The sequence below is a fragment of the Lissotriton helveticus genome, chromosome 7 (assembly GCF_964261635.1).
Source record: "Lissotriton helveticus chromosome 7, aLisHel1.1, whole genome shotgun sequence".
In the NCBI taxonomy this organism is placed as follows: Eukaryota; Metazoa; Chordata; class Amphibia; order Caudata; family Salamandridae; genus Lissotriton; species Lissotriton helveticus.
This window is the reverse complement of record NC_136068.1, coordinates 72451658-72459725: the sequence shown is the minus strand read 5'-3', so window position 1 is coordinate 72459725 and position 8068 is coordinate 72451658. Positions and strand designations below refer to the sequence as shown.

The 8068-nt window shown below is 45.7% G+C and overlaps 1 protein-coding gene across 1 annotated transcript in view; it reads right to left on the bottom strand.

Annotated features, from left to right (window-relative positions):
• Positions 1-7644, bottom strand: part of CLSTN3 (calsyntenin 3) — a 179616-nt gene extending 171972 nt beyond the window's left edge. The window contains exon 1 of the mRNA XM_078651483.1: positions 7126-7644. Coding sequence (XP_078507609.1) covers positions 7126-7207 — 82 coding nt within the window. The 5' untranslated portion in view covers positions 7208-7644. The remainder of the gene's footprint in view (positions 1-7125) is intronic.
• Between the last annotated feature and the right edge of the window lie 424 nt (positions 7645-8068).

The window sequence follows — 8068 nt, the reverse complement described above, 5'->3', positions numbered from 1 at the left end:
GGAAGCTCTTGTAGCTGAAGACTAATATCTCGGGAGTAGGACATATACATTATTTTGGCATACAATGCGCCAAGACACCAAGGAACCAGAGGAGTCTTGGCGATAGCCAGGGTTAGCAGTTCACTGTGTTCTGTATTTAAGTGGTAGAGGCTGGTAGGAGTCTCATCCCTAATAGCCTCTCATCTTTCTCAAGGGTTCGTTTGATGTCCTTCGAAGCCTGTGGCTCCATCCTCATTGAACATGCCCTACCACTTTACACTTGAATAAGATACTTTGAGTACATTATCTACGTTCTTATAATTTGTTTCGGTGCTGCTCCTGGCTGCAGGGGGTGAAGGTGACCGCAAGGTCTACTCACTGAGCCTGCCATGTTCATGGTACTTTTAACTTCACTCACTTGGTTTCCAGGTTCAGGCGTACGTACAATAGTCGAGGCGTGAATTTGCGGGATTAAACTCAAGCTGATGGCCAGGCTATCCTACCTCCACGTATAGAGTATGAGAACCAGGCTTTCACCTTATGACAGTCGCTGGCATGCGCACTAAGTAGCATCCGTCTACCTGTGTAAAGAGGCTGAGAGGGTTCAATAATGCCTACTACCAGACCTTCATGATAAAAGGAAAGACAAGCAGTAGCGCCAGCCTTTCACCAACATACGAAAGGCACCTAGCTCACCTCAGGGCAGTTGTATTTGAAGTGGGACAATTTGTTATCGAAAGCACAAAATCTGACCACAGGAGTCTTACAAACTCTCCAATGGCTTCACATGTATGGAGGTAAGGGCACTCTACAAGATGGCCGCCCACAAAGTCCTACCCACAGGGAACCTTCCCTACCAATCAATAAGATGAAAATATCTGGTGGCCGATGGTGTGTTTGTAGCACTGAATATATTCTTTCGGAACCTCCTGGATTGAAAAAACACAGCTCACAGTGGTTCAAGCCTAGTCTGGCATTGAAGCCAGGGTTTGGGCATCACTCCCCCATCTCTTCATCTGACCTCTGTCTTCATCTTATATTTCTCTTTCCAAGTTACTACCTTTTCTTCTCTACACCAGCCTTGTTATTTTGGTCTTACGCCCGTCGTATCTACTTTTCCATATCCTTACTACATTAGCCTAGGCTGGTTTTTCTGTTGCATGATCACTACTATTTGGATATGTTTGTCTGTTTCCCCTCCTTCCCTCCTACATTGGTATTTGACGCCTGCGTTTTTGTCTCATGTACTTCTACATCCAGATGTAATTAGCTTGAAGCTCTCTTAGCTGCTCCTGCCCCTTCCTCTCAAGTGGGAATGTCCCCACGTCTTCTGCTCTTCATATTCGTACTGGTATTTATAAGTGTACATCTAAATTTTCTTCTGTGGGTATGCATTAATCACCATTATCTATAAACCACAAAAAAACAAAATAAATCGATAAAAGCGTGTAGCATTCATCTTACTGTGTCCCTTCCTTTCCACAAACGTATACCTTTACTGTATCCCACTAAATAACATAAGGTCCAAATCACAAACATTGTTATACCCTTCGACTCTTAAAATAAAAATGTTCCAATATAAAATCCACAGAATCAGGGTTGATGGATTTGTATGTTTGTATCTTGTCTTTTTACGAATGCAGTATATAATCTTGACAAAATAAAGGTCAGAGGTGATGGTGTTGGTATTTTGGGGTAAGTGTTTTAGTGGCACCCAAAAACCTAGATTTGTGAGCCTTCAATATCAATAGCACTTTACCAAGCTGCACACGTGCAGAAATGCACTCCTGTCAAAGGCAGAGTTGGAAAGTGGGTTTCTGTTGCAGTACACACCCCACACATTTGCCTGATTCTGATGCGGCTTTGACTGAGTGTGACAGGGTTCCTGCTAGCCAGGTTCCCAGTGCCGGTGTTCTTTCCCAAAACTGCACCATTGTTTCCACAATTGGCACACCTCTGGCTCACATACAAGTCCTGTGTAATAGATACCAGTGGTACCAAGGGCCTTGTGACCAGAGAGGGTCTCGAAGGGCTGCAGCATGTATTGTGCCACCCAAAGAGACCAGTCACCAAATACAGGCAGCCTGTGTGCTTTGGTGCACATAAAAGTGAAGAGACGGACTTGGCACACATCCCTGCGTGCCAGGCCTACCAGCTCTGCAAGAGGCATAGGTAAGTCACCCCTGCAGCAGTTCTTATGGCCTTAAGGCAGAGTGTCCTACACCTCAAGTGATGGCATAACTGCATGAGCAGATATGCCCCTATAGTGTATAAGTCCATTCTTCGACATTATAAGTGCACAGTGAAGCCATACTGAGTACATTGGCTGGGAGCCTGTCGCTACAAGTCCCATGGCTCCATTATGGCTTATCTGAATTCCAAGATGTTTGGTACAAAACTTCTCAGCTTAATAACCCACACTGATGCCAGTGTTGAATTTTATTAAGAAATGCACCCAGATGGCACCTCGGAGGTGCCCCCTGAAATCCTACCAATTTGCTAGTGTGTGCCTGACTGGTTCCCACCAGCTTGCAACCTCTAGACATGTTTCTTACCCCCTGAGGTGGGAGCCGTTTGCTCTTGTGCGTCAGAAACAAAGCCTGCTCCGGTTGGAGTAGCTTCGTACCTACCTCCAAGTAGGAACAGCATTGAAAGGTGGTGAGCCTCAAAGGCATCCTGTCCTTTGTTATGCTGACATGGGCCTCTCAAGCTAGTGGAGAGGCCCGCCCCCCCTGACCAAGCCCATTTTTAGCAGCAAGATCAGCGGGAAAATTAGTAAGCAAGAGAGGTGTGTCCCCTTAGAGCCAGGGCCACCCCTAAGGTGCCCTGAGCTGAAGTGTCCCCCTCCTTTCAGAATCCTCCATATTGGTTTTTAAGGACTCTAGCTGATAGGGTTAGGGACATGTCCCTACCCAGAGGGAGTGGACATACAAATTGTGCAGGCACCCTGGATGTAAGTAGCCCATTGGCTATTACCTTCTGACCCCTGTAACGCCTCTAAAGTTAGTGTTTAGGGGCACCACTAAACCGTAATCCTCAGATTACCAATGACCTACGAGGAAGAGGACAAAGAAGAGAGGATCCCTGCACGAGAAGTAGCTCCAGCCACTGACTTGGTCCCAGCCTTGCCAGCCTGTCTGGAACTTCGAACTTTCGGATGTGTCATTTGACTGATCCAGCAGATCAGCGCCCTCCAAAACCATGGGAGGACTGGCTGCCTTCCATAAAGACTCCTGATCTCCAGTAGATAGCGGACCCGTCCAAAATAAAAACAACTTTAAAGACCAAGGCTCTGCCTGTGGAACCGCGAAACCGATTACCTCTGCACTGACTCCCACAGCCCGAGTTCCAGTGACCCACTGGTCCAGCAAAGATTCCTAAGTGTTTCTGAGCAACCATCCACCATAAGTTGACCCCTGCCGGACTCCACGTTAACACTTGCAGCCTCTGCCCGATGACCCCCCAAATGCGACCTGTACCGGCAAGCTGTTTCCCAACGCTAAAGCGCACCCTTGCACCCAGAGCCCCTGGGCCTTGGGGAGATCAACCAATGTTGTTCTGATGCTCCAGCACATCCCAACTTACCTGTGCAGCTGTAGTTCTCCTTCGAATGGCCTCCTAGCCTGAGCCTGCAGCCTTTTTCTGACTTTTAGATTCCCCATTGGTTTGCATTGGGTGCCCAACGCTGTGTTGGAACTCTGCAACCGGCCGCAGGTGTGCTGCTGGAGATGTAAGTTTGGTGCTGCCATGTAGCCCCCTCTGTGTTTACTTTAAACCCTGGAAACTGGGTTACCAAACCATGCTGCTTAACTGTAAGTAGTACCACTACGATTTCCCCCTTTCTCCATTGGATAACATTGGCACCAGATGTTGAGTTTGACCTCTACACCCGGCCGTCCCAGAGCCGCTGGTGATGCAGTTTTGTCACTTACCTCCACCTTACCTGGTACTGATTCTTTATCCAGAAACTCAATATCGTAAATCGTTTATTTACCTGCATATTGCTGATTGTGTTTCCTCCCATAGGATAACATTGTACTGATTGAAATATGCCGTGCCCACATTTTTGCATTGAAAAGCATTGATATTGCAAAACATAATCAGTTGCAACAAAGGATCTTTGGTTTTATAAAATAAATATACTAAAGCATTATTTCTACAAACCATTGGTCTCGTATTTAGTCATTGAGTGTGAGTAATCATTTCTTGCCCGTGTGTGTACAACACATGCTTAGCACTGCCCTCTGATAAGCCTAACTGCTCGCCCACGCTACCACAAAAGAGGGGATTAGTATTATCTACTTGAGCCTCTGTAAAGCCTCTGGGGATCCACTGGACTCTCTGTAAACTATACCTTACTTTGGTATCATATATACAGAGCCAGCTTCCTACGGGCAGTGATTGCTGCATTTTCATAGAAAGAAACATATTTCAAATATTTAATGGGGGTGAATGAGACGAAGTTTCCCCACAGGGGAAAATATATTCTTTGTGAAAAAGAAATAAATTTGCAGCATCATTCTCTTGCAACGAATATTTCACTTTGTCACATTTCCATGTCTGTACATCTTGCCCAGCGGGAGTTCTACAAATCTACAAGTGGTGCACGCTTCAAGGAGCTACACCTAGAAATTCTGGTCATTTCAAAGTCAGAAAATGACTCAAAACACAAGAGTTAGCCCCTGAGCCTTTAAACTTGAGACTTTAGGAACATGGCTTCCATTCATTGAAGGCGCTCAGTCCGTGTAATAAACACAGATGTGTTCTTGACTAGGGGTGGGTGGAATTTGCGTAATCGCGTTTCGCAAATCTCCACAAAACTGTAAAAAATCGCAGTGAACACGCAGAAATTCCGCGAACATGCGGAATTGCTTGTACGCGATGCTTTTTTACTGTTCGCAATCGCTGTTTGCGTGCTCAGGGAGAAATATCTCGCAAACATGAATTTGAGAACGCGAACAAGCAAAAAATTTCGCAAAGTCGTGGAACACACAATTTGGGCAATTGCGTGTTCTCCGCGGAACGCGAAATTACCCAAATTCCCCGAACGGAACGGAATTTACCGCCCAGGCCTATTCTTGACATGGATGTTCACGCCTGTATGTTTAATCAAACATTGGACAATTCTTAGGTTGTGAAACTCAAGTGGAATCGTTCAATTGTCCATTTTTTTATTGTTATTGATATGATGTGATATTTTCAGCAATGAGAATTTAAGAATTATTTTTTGTGGAATGATTTTATGTCAATGTTTGATTTTATTGTATGTACTTTTATAGTTTTAAGTAACCAATTAAAGTATTTTGACTGATAAAATATGTACCCCACCAGCATGCCATGGAGCAAGCGGAGGTCTTTGGCACCAGAATATTGTGACCAAATCATCAATGCATCGTAAATAGCATTTACAAACACGTCACCCCTTTGGCATTAATAATAGAAAATCTACACCAAATAGGCGGAGCTTTTGTGAGCAATCTCTGGGTCATGATCTTTCTATCAGACAATGTTTTTGCTAACGATATTCTGACATACAACTGAGCGGAGAACGCTTGACAACAGATATTACGGGTTAAATACAGAGCTGTGGTTTAAATACACATGCAATCATGCCTCTATGGATTACAGATGTGCACACTCATATTGCTATTAATATACCCATAATTCGGGTGTGCGAAATTTGTGTCATTTGCTTTTGTATATTTTTGTGAAATTGTAGGAAAACTTTACGAAATTACGCATAATTAGACAAAATGCAAGTCTGTCTTTTAGTGCAATGCTTTTAGCACAAAATACGCCCTTGCATCATTGACGTCAGGATGCATTTTGCACTAAAAAGGAGCACAAAACTCATAATTGCTTGGAACAGCAGCCGCTGGTTTTCTAGAGGCCTATTTACTGCGAATGGTGAGGGGGAATTACACGACTGGCATATTTTCGGGAATTACGTGCAAAAAGTGTAATTTGAAATTTCAAAAATGATGCGAATTACGCCAGTGTAACTAAAATTTCACCCAGGACGAATAATTACAAAAAATACCATAAATGTTTATGTACACACGCACACAAACACACTCACACATACCAAACACTCTACTGGCTTTCCAAAGTATGTATTCTAAAACATGATTAGAAATGTGCATAGAGACATGTGATGCATGTCACAGAAACCCACAAACACGTCTATACACAAACACATATCACTACTACTCATGCCTGCGCACGCAAACAAGCACTATCTCAAACACGCACATATAGGCGCGTGCACGCACGCACCCCCCTCGCCTTCCACCCCCTCCCTCCCCCACAACCATACAGGCACTCGCAGGGCCCCAGGGCCCTCTCCTTCTCGCCCTACCGCCTGTGACTGCACAACTAAAGCGCCTGCTTTTTCTCCAAGTGGGCGCTAGGTGATAAACGACAACGAATATTGATGTAAAAAGATGTACACGTACGTAATACAGCTTCATTGCAGCAAATATTTCCGTGAAAATAATTCGGTTTAGTATACAATACGCAAACAGCACGTAATACTCTGAGCCGCACTATACACGCGCACACACACACACATATATATATATATATATATATATATATATATATATATATATATATATATATATATATATATATATATATTATATATTATATATGTGTGTGTGTGTGTGTGTGTATATACATATATATATGTATATATATATATATATATATATATATATATATATATATATAGTCATTGGTGTGTGTATGTATAGATACATGTAATTAGGTAATTATTATCTCGTTTTTATGTGTAGATAGATGTATGCACACGCGATTCCGAGATAGCGACTACATGCTAAAGGTCACGTGACAGCCCCGTGCTCCGAGGCCATTTTGGGAGGCCTATAACTCTGCCCCCCTCTAAACCAATTGTGGGCACATTTCTAATATTCCCAAAGCTCGCGAGCAGCAAATAACTCCCTGGTAGTGAGAGGGGCGCCACGCTGCTCTTCCCGAATGAAGCCTGCATCTTAAATACACACGTGCATTAGAAATAATAGGGCGAGCGCGCACGGATCCTATACTGAGCGCGCCTATGACATATGGTATATATAGCTCACACACAGACACACCCACGTCGAGGCGCTCGCTCCCGGGACCCACCTTTGTTGCAGAGCCCCCCGTGGAGCAGGGCGAGGAGCAGGAGCACGAGGAGGGGGGCAGTGCAGGGCTCGGGGGTCCCCATGTCCGCTCCTGGTTCCGGGGGCGCTCAGTGCAAGAGTGATGGAGGGACCGTCTGTCACCTGGCGGCCTCTCCCTGGTCTGTCTCTTAGACTGACTATCTCCTTGGATACCGTATGGGGGGTGTCTGTCTGCCTCCTGGTTACCGTGCCCCGGATGTCTGTCTCCCTGGTTACCGTATCCGTGATGTCTGCCTGTCTCCCGTGGTACCCTCTTCCAGATGTCTCTTGGTTTCCGCTCCCCGGTGTCTGTGTCCTGGGCGTATGTGGGATGTCTGTCTGTCTCTCCCGGGTACCCTATGCCCGGTGGTCCCTCCCTGGGTCCTCTTCTCGGATGGCCGTCTCCTTGGTAACAGTCTCGGGGTGATGGGAGGGATGCTGGGTTTGGGGTCCGGGGAGGATGAGGAGGAGGAGGAGGGGGGTGTTGTTTGCTGGTCTTCGGTCCCCGCTGCCCAGAATTAAAAAAAAATATATGGAAAATGCCCATCCCAGGCACCGCAGCATGACGTCACCGGCCGAGGACGGGCAGCCGCTCCAGCCAATGGCAGGGCTCTCTCAAGAGATACTGCAGGAGGCGGGAGCAGAGGAGGGAGGGGGGGGGGGAGGGGGGGCGAGCGAGGAGGAGATGTGGTGAGAAAACCAATCAATGTCCATTTATTTATACACGGTGTGGCTTAGGCTGCTCTTAAACGAAATCCCATGTTATAGGCCCCGGTGCGGAGGCGCCCAGAGATAATGTGCTTTGGTTAAGGACACACGGTGCGGTCTAGCGGTGAAGCCAGGATTAGAACTCGTCTCTCTTGGTTATAGAGTGTGAGAGTAGGAAAAACAGAGAAGGAGCGAATGAAAGGAGTCAAACGAAAGGA